Raw genomic sequence first — 13,852 nt, 5'->3', positions numbered from 1 at the left:
CATACACTCTCCAACTTGAGGGGGAGTGTTGAGATATATTATTTATAGAATATATCTTAGATATTATATCTTAATATTCTTTCATTTATGATTAGATTTATAGTATATTTTATTTTATTCTCAGTATTTAATTATTTTATATTTTCCTTATTTGTACTAGCTTGTATCCTATTTAAAGGATATCAATATCAATGATAATACAGACCTTCCCAATTATATTTTCTATCTTATTCTTAACAATAATGGATGAACCAATAAAGCCCTTGGCAACTAGTGATTAGTTACGAATTGTTAAAGAGACTTATATTCAAAGAAGAAAGACTGAAAACCCGAATGCCTAGATACTGTTATGCAGGTTGAACGAACTTGAGCCATTAGCAAACATAAAATACAAAACCCAAAGAGAAAATGAGATATTCTAGTATCAGAACCCTTCGCCTATGACAACTATGGAAAACATACCTTGATGAGGTAGCATTTACCTCTGTGCTCTCGGTTTTCCTCCGACTATTACCCATGTTCAAAAGTTCAAGAATTTTACCCGCAGAATGAACCTGAAGTAAACCCAAAACTGTGGGCATTTGTTTCTGGAGTAAAAATAAAATAGAAAGGAAAAACAACCGTGAAACTTTTTGACAAAATGCAGTTTAAAGAAGATTTAGAAGGGTCTCTTTCTGTAGGCCCAGAAAAGAAGGGTGATGCAGGGATCCAAAATGAGACCAGGTAATTGAAGTTTATTTAAAACCTTCACAATTGTTTAACAGTTCCTACTGGAAAGAGAAGTCAATAATTTAACTGAAAGAAAAAATTCAGAGAGACTTGAAGGAATATGGATTGAAGCACCAAATCATAAACTACTAGTAGCACGTAACAGCCAACTAATGCAGAAAAAGTGAAGATTAAGGTTCCTCTTGTATTTTGGCCTCTAAAGGCCTTCTCACTTTGGAAAGAAGCTTCACCATGTACTTAAGCAACAATCTACATAAAGACCTTGCGCCAGTTGGATTATAAGTTAGAAGCTCAAAAACCAAACCATCATTATTAAGATTTAAGAAGCTATAAAGGTTTCATCATCAACTTCCACCACAATGAACAAGTTGAAAGGCTATCGAATTTTCTGACACGATGTGTTTAATAAAATGCAACTTTTCATTGATGAATGAAAATCATTGTGTACCACCACATACTGATTTCAAGGATCTAATAATACAAGAAGGAAAAAAAAACCTTGATACACCTAAGCCCAGCAACAGTTATTCCTTCCTCGGGATCCTCTCTAAGTTCTAAATGACCAGATGATTTTTCAAGCAAATCGTAGATTATCTGAAAAAAGTTTTAAAAGATGAAATTAATGTTTCTGTAAAACGAAAGATAATCCACATGTACAATTGCCAAAGAAAAAGCAAGGTGAGCATACTTCATTATAGACTTCAAGATATGAGCAAGTAACTTCAAACTCATCGGCCCGCTTGTCCTGTTTTATAAGATCGAATACAGTATGCAAACTGAGCACCATGAGTCCAGGATCATCTTTGGTCCCAACCATTGTGTACGTTTTACCGCTAATATTTGTAAAGGAAATTTGAGCATGATTAGTGTAGATTTGGGTACAGAGAACAAAAGGAAAAGTTCAGTGCTTTCCAGTTCTACATTGTGTGGTTCCCATTTATACTATACAGAATAAAAATTGCCCAACGCTCATGAATTTAGTTGCATGGTTTAAACAGCACGCAAGGTGCAACTCCTCTAAAGCAAAGATGGAGATAACTTGAGAGCAAGAAAACACCTCTTTAATACCTTCCAGTTGAACCATAGGCAAAAACAGTCACGTTCAGACCTTGAACAACTTCAGGAATTATGGAAGATATACTTTTTGTGTAGACTTCCTGAAAACACGGGGATTAGAAAATAATTAGAAACATGCTAAAAACATCAGCCCATCAGTATTTGAAGTTCATTCTTGCAAGGTGATGAGAAGCAAAGTGATACTACATCATAATACCGTAGCAAGTCAATAATGAGGGTTGTCAGAAACAAAGAAATACCTGCATAAACATTTTAAACTAGTAAAAAAAAACCTTACAACAAGACACCTTGCCTTCAATATAATACACTCGCTGATAATGGAATCTTTCACATTTTTTCTGTTCATAAAATGTAGATCATATGGAAACTCTGGGAACGGAAAGAATTTAGAGGAAGTAAAAATAAACGATTTGTCTGGCCCCAAAGTGCCCAGAATGATGAACGATTATGGCCTATTTTGAGCACTATGGAGAAATTGTCCAATTTAATTCAATTTGGTAATCACCTCACAGCCATCAATCCAATTGTCAAGTTCCGGCAATGCGCTATCTCAATTACTCGACATGTAATCGGACACACAAAACGAAATTGGAGATAAGTTATACGCACCAGATTAGTACTATCTGGACCGAATGCATGGTCGAAACAATATTTCTTTTCCTTCGTTCGATTCCGAATGCGGTCGAGGTAATCCTTGGACAGGTCAGGATCCAGTATAAGCACCTCCTATAATTTTCAGCATGCCAAATTTCAGCAATAATTTGGTTCACAAAAATGACAATAAAAGAAAATTTTCAAACCGCAATTAGTTGAGGTAACCTTGCTTTCAATAACTTGGACAATATCACGGCCACGCTCTTTGTCTTAGAGGACGGCATTTCACTGCAACCTGAGGAACAGAACGCGACAAGAATGGCATGAAGCAAACAACGCAGTAGGACGTGGCTGTTGGCAAAGGCAAATGACGAACGGTTAGAGTAGTGGATTTGTTAAGAATGAGATAGAAAATAGAATTGGGAAGATGTGTATTATCATTGATATTGATATCCTTTAAATAAGATACAAGCCAGTACAAATGAGGAAAATATAAAATAATTAAATACTAAATAAAATAAAATATACTATAAATCTAATCATAAATGAAAGAATATTAAGATATAATATCTAAGATATATTCCATAAATAATATATCTCAACACTCCCCCTCAAGTTGGAGAGTGTATGTTAATCACGTCCAACTTGTCTTTAACTTGTCTTTACGGTAGGTCAATAACACCCAAGTTGTCTTTCACTCTTGTCTTCCCAGTAATGAAAATATCTGTCAAAAAATAGACCGCCTTTGATTGGTTTGCATTTTTAGACTTTCAAGAAATTATTGAATTTTCAAGAAAGATGCAAGACTCAGAAATAGACCGCAATGATTGACTCGAGGATTGGTAACTTGTCCCATTTAATTTGATTTGGAACAAGTGAATATCCTCCCTGATCACTTTTCGGTCCATGCATAAATGCTTTAGAAATAGACCGCAATGATTGACTCGAGGATTGATAACTTGTCCATTTAATTTGATTTGGAACAAGTGAATATCCTCCCTGATCACTTGTTGGTCCATGCATAAATGCTTTAGTGGATAATGACACCAAGATCGATGCTTTGGATCACTTGAGAGGCTGTGAAAGAAATACGAACATCTTGAATATGTCACCTTAGAGCTTGGTGAGAAATTTGAAGATGCTTATAACGTATTCTTGATATTGGATGATTGACGATGGTAAAGACTTCACTGATTGGTTAGGGTTTGGCTTTAGGTTTAATACTCCCCTTGGACTCAGAGTCCAAGGGGTATTAGGAATACCACGATCGGTGCTTTGATATTAGGAATATCAAGATCGGTGCTCTGATACCATGTTAAGAATAAGATAGAAAATATAATTGGGAAGGTCTGTATTATCATTGATATTGATATCCTTTAAATAGGATACAAGCTAGTACAAATAAGGAAAATATAAAATAATTAAATACTGAGAATAAAATAAAATATACTATAAATCTAATCATAAATGGAAGAATATTAAGATATAATATCTAAGATATATTCTATAAATAATATATCTCAACAATTATGTTACTCAAAGTCTATGCGTTTATAGCAATTGGCATAACCGTAGATCAGTTAAGTTTACTTGTCACTCCTCTCAGTTAGTGTTTGACATTTTTTTTTTTTTGCCTCATGCAACATAAGCGTACTGCCCGACATAATTGAATAATAATCACATAAATAGATCACATGCAGTTTTGGAGATTAGTGTGAAAAGAAAGGGAAGAAACAAATATCCAAATCAGGTCTTGCATGGGAAACTTGCACTTGTAGATCTTGCTGGTAGTGAACGCGCTACTGAGACAAATAATGCTGGCCAAAAATTGCGAGATGGAGCTAACATTAATCGTTCACTTCTTGCTTTAGCAAACTGCATAAATGCGTTGGGAAAACAACAGAAAAAAGGTCTTGCTTATGTCCCTTACCGTAACAGGTATTTTTGTCAGTTTCTTTATACCGTCAAACTTCTTATCTGAAAAAAACTGAAGTCTGAAACTTCATTTCTGGTCATTATAGCTGTTTTTCATAGTTTACTTATGATTTATTTTTGCAGTAAATTGACACGAATTTTGAAAGATGGTTTAAGTGGTAATTCTCAGACTGTGATGATTGCTACGATATCACCTGCAGATATTCAGTATCATCACACTGTGAATACATTGAAATATGCTGACCGAGCAAAGGAAATTAAGACACACGTACAGGTCAGATTTTCAGTGCTCATATGTCACATTCGAACTTGTATTCTTGGGTGTGGGGGCAGGTTAAGTTTATTTGTGAACAAAACTTATATTCTCTCACAATCTATATTAGTGCTCTTTCTTTTCTTTTTCATGCAGCACGACAGTTTACTCTTCATCGTTTTCAATTCCAACCATATGATTTTATTTTTTCATGATGTGATTTGCAAGGTCATGTTTTTAAATATCCGTTGCATGACTTTAATGTGATCTCAAAATCTTCTGTTTTCCAGAAAAACGTTGGAGTAGTAGACACCCATGTATCAGACTACCAACGGATGATTGATAGTCTTCAGGTGCTATGTTAATTAAATTAATTATTTAAAGATTGTTGACCCTTGTATTGATCTTTAATTATTTGATTTCTTCAGACTGAGGTTTGTCAACTGAAAAAGAAACTGGCTGAAAAGGAGTCCCAGCTCAGTAGTAAACCTGCTGAACAGGCTGCAGATGATGAGCTGTCTTGGTTGAATATCACAAGTCATGAAATAAGTGAGAACGTTCAGGAAAGAATAAACTTACAGAAAGCTATGTCTGAGCTTGAGGAAACCAACCTTAATAATCGCTCAGAACTCCAACGACTTGATGACATTATTTCAAGACATCAGGTCCATCTTTATTTTTCGACTTTTTCTTCTGTTTTCTCTATTGATTTTGAATATTAGGATAGAAAAAGCATGATTTAGTGTTTTGTGACTGTCGCTTATTTCACTCTCACAGGCTGTTGAATTGGATGGAGCAATCGTAAAGGATTTGATTGCCCGACGTCTAGTAATTTTAGATAACATTCGTGAAAATGATGAAGCAGGAATCAATTATCAGAAGGTATAGGCCTATGCTTAAGTCTCCTTTAGTGTCCATATGAATTCCATATCACTCGTAATACAAATTCTACTCCTTTAGGAAATTAAAGCCAATGAAAAGCAGCGGGGTCAACTTCAAGGCATGATTGATGAAGCCGTTAGTAGAAATGGGAATAAAACCTACTTGCGGATACTTAGTCAGTATAGACTGCTGGTTAGTTTATTCTGGATTGATTTGCTGGTGTGAATGTTTGATTAATCCACCACACCTAAATGGTGTGAAAGTTATCTTATTTATAATCAAATAAATTACAAGGATATGGAAATAGTAATAAATGGAAATAACAATAAATGGAAAGATACTATAGTAATAAGGCAAATGTTAGATATTTGCCTTATAATAAAATATCAAATATAATATATATGGTAAACTATAATTTATTACTAAATATCCTTAACACCCCACCGCAAGCTAAGCGTCGGATTTAAACGAACGTGAAGCTTGAATCTGAAAAATTCAAAGAGGTTGAGAAACACTTTTCGCAAAAATGTTAACAACCTGGTTCAAAGGAGGCGTAGAGAAACACTTTCTTGGCCATCGAAAACTGCAGAGAGATCGCCGCTCAGCAGCGATGCTGCCTTGGCTTCGGTGAGAATATGTCTAACCCATGAAGAGGGATTGTCGTTTAGCGACGATGTTGACTTGGCTCTGGTGAGAATATGTCTAACCCCAAGAAGTAGAAGGGGAAACCTAGAGCAAGGGACAAAGACAATGTTGAAGCCGGAAGAGTCGCCACATTGGGCGAATGAGCCAATTTTGGCGAGAAGGGCAGCTGGAAGAGTCGCCACATTGGGGCGAAGGAGCCAATTTTGGCGAGAAGGGCAGTGGCAACTTGGTTGGCGAAGATGCCAGGGCGCCGCGAAGATTCCAAAGGTAAATCTCTGCAGAAGGTCGATGGGCTTATTGAGATTCTGTATATTTTCGAAGAGGGATGCTGATGAAGATCCTAAGATTAGGGTTTTTGTGAAGGATGAATGATGAAGGGAAAAATTGGGAAGAAAATGAAAGAGGCTATGTTTGGAAAAGGTGAGGTTGTATGTACAGAGTATGGCGAAGGATGATTTGGAGGTCAAAAAGGTGGAGCCGAAGAATAATCAATCGACTCTGCATGTGACAGCCATGACGACTGCCCCTGCGGCATCAAAGACAACAGTGGTGGTGGAGAAGAACAGTAGAAGATTTCAAAAGCCATTGAAAAGAAAGGATCTAGGTTGCTAAACCAAAATGGCTCTGATACCATGTGAATGTTTGCTTAATCCACCACACCTAAATGGTGTGAAAGTTATCTTATTTATAATCAAATAAATTACAAGGATATGGAAATAGTAATAAATGGAAATAACAATAAATGGAAAGATACCTATAGTAATAAGGCAAATGTTAGATATTTGCCTTATAATAAAATATCAAATATAATATATATGGTAAACTATAATTTATTACTAAATATCCTTAACACCCCACCGCAAGCTAAGCGTCGGATTTAAACGAACGTGAAGCTTGAATCTGAAAAATTCAAAGAGGTTGAGAAACACTTTTCGTGAAGATGTTAACAACCTGGTTCAGAGGAGGCGTAGAGAAACACTTTCTTGGCCATCGAAAACTGCAGAGAGATCGCCGCTCAGCGGCGATGCTGCCTTGGCTTCGGTGAGAATATGTCTAACCCATGAAGAGGGATTGTCGCTTAGCGACGATGTTGACTTGGCTCTGGTGAGAATATGTCTAACCCCAAGAAGTAGAAGGGGAAACCTAGAGCAAGGGACAAAGACAATGTTGAAGCCGGAAGAGTCGCCACATTGGGCGAATGAGCCAATTTTGGCGAGAAGGGCAGCTGGAAGAGTCGCCACATTGGGGCGAAGGAGCCAATTTTGGCGAGAAGGGCAGTGGCAACTTGGTTGGCGAAGATGCCAGTGCGGCGCCCAGATTCCAAAGGTAAATCTCTGCAGAAGGTCGATGGGCTTATTGAGATTCTGTATATTTTCGAAGAGGAATGCTGATGAAGATCCTAAGATTAGGGTTTTTGTGAAGGATGAAGGAAAAATTGGGAAGAAAATGAAAGAGGCTATGTTTGGAAAAGGTGAGGTTGTATGTACAGAGTATGGCGAAGGATGATTTGGAGGTCAAAAAGGTGGAGCCAAAGAATAATCAATCGACTCTGCATGTGACAGCCATGACGACTGCCCCTGCGGCATCAAAGACAACAGTGGTGGTGGAGAAGAACAGTAGAAGATTTCAAAAGCCATTGAAAAGAAAGAATCTAGGTTGCTAAACCAAAATGGCTCTGATACCATGTGAATGTTTGATTAATCCACCACACCTAAATGGTGTGAAAGTTATCTTATTTATAATCAAATAAATTACAAGGATATGGAAATAGTAATAAATGGAAATAACAATAAATGGAAAGATACTATAGTAATAAGGCAAATGTTAGATATTTGCCTTATAATAAAATATCAAATATAATATATATGGTAAACTATAATTTATTACTAAATATCCTTAACAGCTGGACCATATATAATGCAAATGATCTTATGACTTGGCACTGCTACAGTTGCATGCAGTCACTTATATAAATATTGGGGGCGGGGAGGGGGAAGAAATTGAACAGGAGTTCTGGTAATATCTGTGAAGAAAAGAAGAAATCTGATGAACTTCATAATATAGATGGTCTATGTTTTTATGGTTCTGTGATTTTCTACAGAACCTAACGTTTTGAGAAATCTTTTAGGGAATGGCTAACTCTGAGCTTCAGTTAGAGATTGCAATGAGAGATCAAGTCATTCACCATCAACGAGAAGGTCTGAAAAACTTATGGAACCTGCTTATGGGACAGGGACTTGACGAGAAACAGATATCGCACCTTGCAGTCGAGCAGGGTCTGAGAATTGAAGGCTGGACAATGACTCCTTCTCTGGCGCTTGTTGAAAAGCAGTCGTCTAGTCTCACTTCGAGTAGACCTACATCTGTTGGCCCATCTTCTGGAATAGAGTACTTGTATGCTGGATATTCACGTTTCTCTTAGCATGATGTTTGTCAAGATCATCATTTATATCGCATTTATCATGTTTCTCTTTTGCAGGGAGGGAACCAAAACTTGTGACTTCACCATCAGCATATTCAAGGGTTAAGAGTGTTGATGGGAAGCCAAACATGTGTTTTGGTTCCCCTGAGAAGCGAGATCCTTACAAGTCGTTTTTGGATATGTCAAGTCATGCTTCTCATGGTGGGAGCTGCATATCAACATCATCTGTCGTTAGCGATTTAGCGAGCGGCAGAAGGTAAGTTTGAGTCCTGTTATATAGGCAATTATCATACTAATATTTCAAAACTCATCTTAAATAGATAGCTTGTTTTGGATCGTTCTTCTCAAGAGATCAGTTTGAATTAGTCTTCTTACTCATTGAGAGCCTATCTGACGAGCTTACCGCAAGTTCTTTTCTTCGGGTGGCTCCAGACTTGTGTACAAGCACATTCATTCTGAGATGCATAGTATCTTCGAACAATGCAATTAGTTCTCTGACAGGATTACTGAGGTCACATCTTTTACTAAGAAATTATAGTGGAGGAGGGGATATAGCAACATCTATTACTAGAAATTTACTAAGCAACACAAGAAAAGGACACACAAGCCCATTCACATGGCTTTATTTAACATAGACTGTGCTAATGAAAACAAGCACTTGGATCTCGCATGCTTTGCCCATTTTCTGCTAGTGGGTAAGGGCCCTTTGGTTTTGATCTATTGACCCTGATCACAGAGGCTAGACCTCTGTTTTGTCGGACCAAGATTTCCGATGACACTACACTTATTTTTTATTTTTTATGAAGTCACTTGTTATTGGCTCTTTAGATTCTTTTTCCTCTTCCATTAGTCAATAGGAGGGGGAGAGTGGTTTGGGGCAACATAGCTAACAACCAGATGTAACACTGGTGCTAGTTTGCCTGTATATGTATATACTATTTTGATGCAAATACCATTTGTGGATGGCGAGACATTTTATGAATCGTAAAGTAAGTTGTTAAATTTTTATTTTATCAGCTCAAGGGGGCATCAAAGGTTGTGAGCCTCAATCTTATTAACGATATAAGCATCATGGTCTTACTAAGGGCATGGGCACACAGAGAAGAGAAGAGAATTGCAGTTGGAAAAAGAGTTAATGAAGCTCCATAGGGACTAAATCAGGGATGAGCTCTATACAACATCAGCTTATGAAGGGTGAGAGCTTTGTAGACTTGAAAAGGGAACTATGAGCTTAGTTGAAAGGAAATAATGCTGTGAGAGGGCGAATCAAAATCCGAGGGATGAGCTTCATAACCTTAATGGAACCCATTTTCAAGTTCAATAATTTAGAAATTTGATGGCTATATTAAAAAGATTTTTTTTTTAATCTAAAAAGTACTTACTCATATATATTATCGAAGTCACGATATTATTTTGACCTTTTATAAACGTTTCAAGCGTGTAATTAGAGTAGAAAACATAATTGAATGTTATAAGAAAAATTTATGTAAAATATCTAATTATCATCACATTATTTCGTGCTAACTTATAGTTCAAAATTTTGAATTATTTTAATAATAATTTTGAAAAGTTTATAAAGTTTATAAAATGTTATCAGTAGTATTTGTAAATTTTTAAAAAATAAGATATACTTATAAGGAGGGTAAAATTCTGGAGTAATTAATTAATTAATATAATTTAGCAAATTTGATTTACAGAATATCTCCCGTTTTATTATATCCCCGCCAAAATTAAGCGTGGAGCTGTGAAAGAAGATCGTTCATCGCGTTAGGGCGGTCTGAAAATAGTAGAGATCTGTACTGCTGTCATTGGAGCCGGAGGCCTTGACTCTTCGCCTCCATCTCCGGCTTTCTCCCGTTGGGTTCTTCAATTTCAAAAGCCACATATTAGAACCATTGGAATCTCCTTTTCCAGCGATAGATTGAAGGGATGTCCTCGGAGCCATCTCAATCGGATTCCTATAAACCTTACACTCTGTCCCAAACCCTAACTGGCCACAAGCGGGCGATCTCATCCGTCAAATTCTCAGCGGATGGCCGTCTTCTTGGCTCCTCCTCCGCCGATAAGACCCTTCGCACTTACTCCTGCTCAAATTCTACTCTGACCCCACTTCATGAATTCCAAGGCCATGAACAGGGTGTCTCCGACTTGGCTTTCTCCTCCGATTCTCGTTTTCTTGTGTCCGCCTCTGACGACAAGACTCTTCGCCTTTGGGATGTCTCTACTGGATCCCTTATCAAGACGCTCAATGGCCATACTAACTATGTGTTCTGTGTCAACTTCAATCCCCAATCCAACATGATTGTGTCTGGCTCCTTCGATGAGACCGTCCGCATTTGGGACGTCAAATCTGGCAAGTGTCTTAAAGTCCTTCCGGCCCACTCTGATCCTGTCACTGGCGTGGATTTCAATCGTGATGGCTCGCTGATTGTTTCGAGTAGCTATGATGGGCTGTGCCGAATTTGGGATGCCTCTACCGGGCATTGTGTGAAAACTTTGATTGATGATGAAAACCCACCTGTTTCTTTCGTCAAGTTCTCCCCCAATGGGAAATTTATTCTTGTTGGGACTTTAGATAATACTTTGGTAAGTATCTTCTTACATCCTTTTCTTCCTGATTTAGGCTTATGTATTGTGCTACTTATCGCATATTTTGTGCTTTGTGGATGAGTGGTTGCCGGTTGGTTATTGGGTGTTTTAGGTTCATATGCTCAGATTTCGTATTGAGAGGTCTGGAAATTATTCATCATCTGAATGGCTTTCGATTGGAATTTTTTATTGTTAATTACCTATGCTAAAAATATTACGTATGGAACATTTCATCTAGGTTGAAAGTCTCAGAGTATTTTAAAAAGAATATTCACCAAACATTTACTTCGAAGAGGTTGTGGGTGAACCTTCTATATGAATTTTGCTCTATGACTTAGGTTGAAGGTACTTATGGGCCGCTTCTGCGTTTCTGTTGCTTGATTTTGCTTGATCTATCTGTATATAGTTTGGCGATTTTTCAGAAGTTTTAGTGATTATTAATGTCTAAGGATAAAGTGGAAACTAGGAATATCTATATCAGTATTACATAGATTTAAATATAATCTTGCATCCTGTGGGTGGGGGTTAGAAAAACAACTGATTTACAATTATGTGGCTTCTTTTGAGGTCACTTTAAGTTTTGAACTCTTGATGAAGATAGTTATCATCTTGTCAGAAGTCAAATTTTGAACATCTTGTAAATACAGAACATTTCGTTTCTTTTGGTTTGAATTTATTGTTGTTACTTTTTATTTTAACTCTGAATGTCGGGATCATGCATCTTATATGTTGATGCATAGACGACTAGGCAAGGTTTATGAATGTAAATCCAATTTGATAATTAGAAAAGCTTCTCTTTTGGGCTATAGGATAGCAGGCAAGCCAAACTGCTGATCTTCACACTCCACTATTTCTATTTTTCTATCATTTCGTCAGTATTGATTATTTACATACTATATTTTTTTTTTTCTGTTTTAAATCACAGAGATTGTGGAACTTCTCTACTGGAAAATTTCTGAAAACTTATACAGGCCATGCTAACTCGAAATTCTGCATCGCCTCCACCTTTTCTGTGACAAATGGAAAGTATATCGTGAGTGGTTCAGAAGACAATTGTGTGTACCTGTGGGAACTGCAGACCAGGGAAATAGTTCAGAAACTAGAAGGTCACTCTGACACAGTTATATCAGTATCTTGTCACCCCAGCGAGAACCTGATTGCTTCTGGAGCACTGGGCAATGATAAAACTGTGAAGATCTGGACCCAGAAGAAAGACTAGTTCATTTGTCATCAAGGCAATCCATGATCAAGGTTTGAACATATAACTCTGTGGTGGTGGCACAATTCTTGTAGCTTAGTTTTATTAAGTAGAAACTGTTAAAAACATAACCTTTTTAAAGTTAAGCATGTAAGTTTTGTTTTTATTCTCCGCGTCTCTGTTGTTGTCACCCTAACGATTGCTATCACAGATTCGGTGATGTTTATGAATGTAGTGTAGTTGGTTTGCTGCATCCAAGAGTTAAGGATTGTAGGTTCTTTTCGTTTATTTTACTTTCACCAGAATGTTGTTCGAATAACAGAGTTTAGGTTGTAAGAATGAATGACAGAAGCTGAGAAATAGGAGGCAAGACTATAATATATATCATAACGAGACTTCAACTCAATCAATAATAGTGTATTGACTAGTCTGTTTCTGCGTTGCTGGCAGTAGGAACATCAGACTATTGGAAGGTGTATGTTGTAGAAACTACAGTAGAGTTGAATTTTAAATCCTTTGAAGTCATAATATAGAGGTTGAAAGTTTTTTCTTTTCTGAGGCAAGGAAGTGAAACGAAGAAGTAGCTGGTCGAGGATGTGATGTAGCTATCTTGTCTTGGGTTAATGGATATGAGCTGAGCTCTCTGAATCTCCCTCTTCCTCCATTTTCCTTTTTTTTGATCATTTTGTCTAATTTTGGTTGCATAGATCTCTTACCCCTACTCAGTTTATGGCTCATACTGATCAAATACCTGTTTCTGTTGCCAACACGATTTCCTCCTTTAGTAGAGCCATGGCTTTAGCAAGCTTTACTGGGCCCCCGAGTTTCACGGATCTTTTAGCAATAGCCATGGTCGTCTCTTTGGGGTCGTGTTAGGAATTTGCTTTATATTTATGGCATTTTTATTATTATATTGAAATACCTAATAAAAACTTTATTTGAAATGGATGGAAGATTGATAACTTAAAATATTCTCACCGAACACAAATTAAAAAAACAAAAAACAAAAAAAAAACATTTAAAAACGTTCGTCTACTTATCCTCCTAATATTTTAAAGGTCATAATGCCCAGCCGCATTTTCTTTCTCCAATCTTCCAATTCACACAATCAAATTAAATTAAATTAAATTTAGATTAAAAGAGTATTTCTACGTTATATATATATTATGTTGTTTTTCCTTCAAAGATTCACACTCATTATTATTATTATTATTATTATTAACAACAATTACAAAATGTCTTTCTAAATTATTTGGGCAAGAAACAAAATAGTATCCTAATTTACTCTATATTTTTTTTTAATGAATAGTAAGTTATTCCTTGTTAGTGTAAAGGATACATTTTTTTTATTTTTAGTTATTGAAAAGTTTACAATAAATTAACAATAAAGTTTAAGTTTAAAATATATTAAAAGTAAGAAAAAAATTATAGACCAAAATGATATTTTAAACCAAATTAAAACTTTCATTGGAATGTAACTTAATGATTGAATTAAAAAAAAAAAAAAAAAAAAAAAAAAAAAAAAAAA

At 36.3% G+C, this 13,852-nt stretch overlaps 2 protein-coding genes and 1 pseudogene across 2 annotated transcripts; 2 read left to right on the top strand and 1 right to left on the bottom strand.

The window, feature by feature from the left end:
- Positions 1–245: 245 nt before the first annotated feature.
- Positions 246–2,725, bottom strand: LOC111453458 (annotated as a pseudogene).
- A 1,347-nt stretch (positions 2,726–4,072) lies between these two features.
- LOC111453457 (kinesin-like protein KIN-8B) lies at positions 4,073–9,543 on the top strand (the record flags this gene model as incomplete). The annotated part of the gene is made up of 8 exons (XM_023094578.1): positions 4,073–4,338; positions 4,459–4,609; positions 4,879–4,941; positions 5,017–5,253; positions 5,366–5,470; positions 5,549–5,662; positions 8,244–8,509; positions 8,595–9,543. Coding segments are annotated over 8 exons (1,251 nt in total), but the record flags the coding sequence as incomplete, so codon positions are not given.
- A 700-nt stretch (positions 9,544–10,243) lies between these two features.
- LOC111453728 (COMPASS-like H3K4 histone methylase component WDR5A) lies at positions 10,244–12,577 on the top strand. Its single transcript, XM_023094946.1, has 2 exons — positions 10,244–11,123; positions 12,052–12,577. The coding sequence occupies exons 1-2, from the start codon at positions 10,467–10,469 to the stop codon at positions 12,343–12,345; spliced, it is 951 nt and encodes a 316-aa protein (XP_022950714.1). The 5' UTR covers positions 10,244–10,466; the 3' UTR covers positions 12,346–12,577.
- The last annotated feature ends 1,275 nt before the right edge of the window (positions 12,578–13,852 follow it).

This window comes from Cucurbita moschata, unplaced genomic scaffold (assembly GCF_002738365.1).
Source record: "Cucurbita moschata cultivar Rifu unplaced genomic scaffold, Cmos_1.0 Cmo_Scf00015, whole genome shotgun sequence".
In the NCBI taxonomy this organism is placed as follows: domain Eukaryota; kingdom Viridiplantae; phylum Streptophyta; class Magnoliopsida; order Cucurbitales; family Cucurbitaceae; genus Cucurbita; species Cucurbita moschata.
Note: the sequence above shows the minus strand (reverse complement) of the source record. Positions and strands in the feature narration are given on the sequence as shown.

Bases quoted from the DNA above. Each gene is read 5' to 3' on its own strand.
- LOC111453728 (XM_023094946.1), top strand. From the start codon at position 10,467: ATGTCCTCGGAGCCATCTCAATCGGATTCCTATAAACCTTACACTCTG. The intron at 11,124-12,051 runs GTAAGTATCTTC...TTTAAATCACAG, and splicing joins GGACTTTAGATAATACTTTG to AGATTGTGGAACTTCTCTAC.